Source organism: Dufourea novaeangliae, unplaced genomic scaffold, assembly GCF_001272555.1.
Source record: "Dufourea novaeangliae isolate 0120121106 unplaced genomic scaffold, ASM127255v1 scaffold245, whole genome shotgun sequence".
NCBI classification, from domain to species: domain Eukaryota; kingdom Metazoa; phylum Arthropoda; class Insecta; order Hymenoptera; family Halictidae; genus Dufourea; species Dufourea novaeangliae.
The window spans coordinates 388461-389153 of NW_015374118.1; the positions used below are offsets into that span (position 1 = coordinate 388461).

At 44.2% G+C, this 693-nt stretch overlaps 1 protein-coding gene across 1 annotated transcript; it reads right to left on the reverse strand.

The window, feature by feature from the left end:
- On the reverse strand, nt 1–492 carry LOC107191188. The gene has a single exon (XM_015580166.1). It carries the CDS (start codon nt 490–492, stop codon nt 1–3), a length of 492 nt encoding a protein of 163 aa, XP_015435652.1.
- Between the last annotated feature and the right edge of the window lie 201 nt (nt 493–693).

The following is a 693-nucleotide window of genomic DNA, read 5'->3' on the forward strand; positions in this document are numbered from 1 at the left end:
CTAATCTGCGATTCCAGGTCCATACAGCAAACCTTCTGCTTCTTCAAAAAACTGCTGTTGTTCTAATTGTTCTTCCCTGCGAGCAGAGCGAGCTTCTTTACTACTACTGGGGCTGCGGCGCTCTTGGCGATTTACTCGTGCGGCGTTGTACTTATCAGCCAAAAATTTGCACTCGTGTCCAATTTTTATTTGCAATATGTTCATCATTTTTAAAATGGCACAATATCCTTCATTGAAAACACTAGCAGTTATAAAAACCGCGATTTCAATGATATTAATCTCGTAGTTCAGGTGTTTTGGTGTCAAACGCCAAACGGTAGAATTAAAACTTTCATTGGCATTTTGCGTATGACCGCCGACACATCTTTTCAGCAGATCTTTCTTCGATAGGTCTTGGTATATGGGTAATAAATGCTTTTGTACGTCAGGATGAAGTGGGAGCGCGTGCTCGAAACTTCTTAACTGCGTTTTCACCGAAGGGCATTGATTCATTCTACCTCGACTATAGCCGTATTTACACGATGGTACACGAAATACAAGACCGACTAAAAATCAGCTCCAAATAATTCTGCGTTCTGAGCCCTGAGGTCTACTGTGTGCAACGAGCGAGGCGGAGGGACCGACCGGGGCAGGCCCGCGCGATCTGATAACTCGACGCGCTATTGTATACGCAACTAAAACTCCGGTTATGAT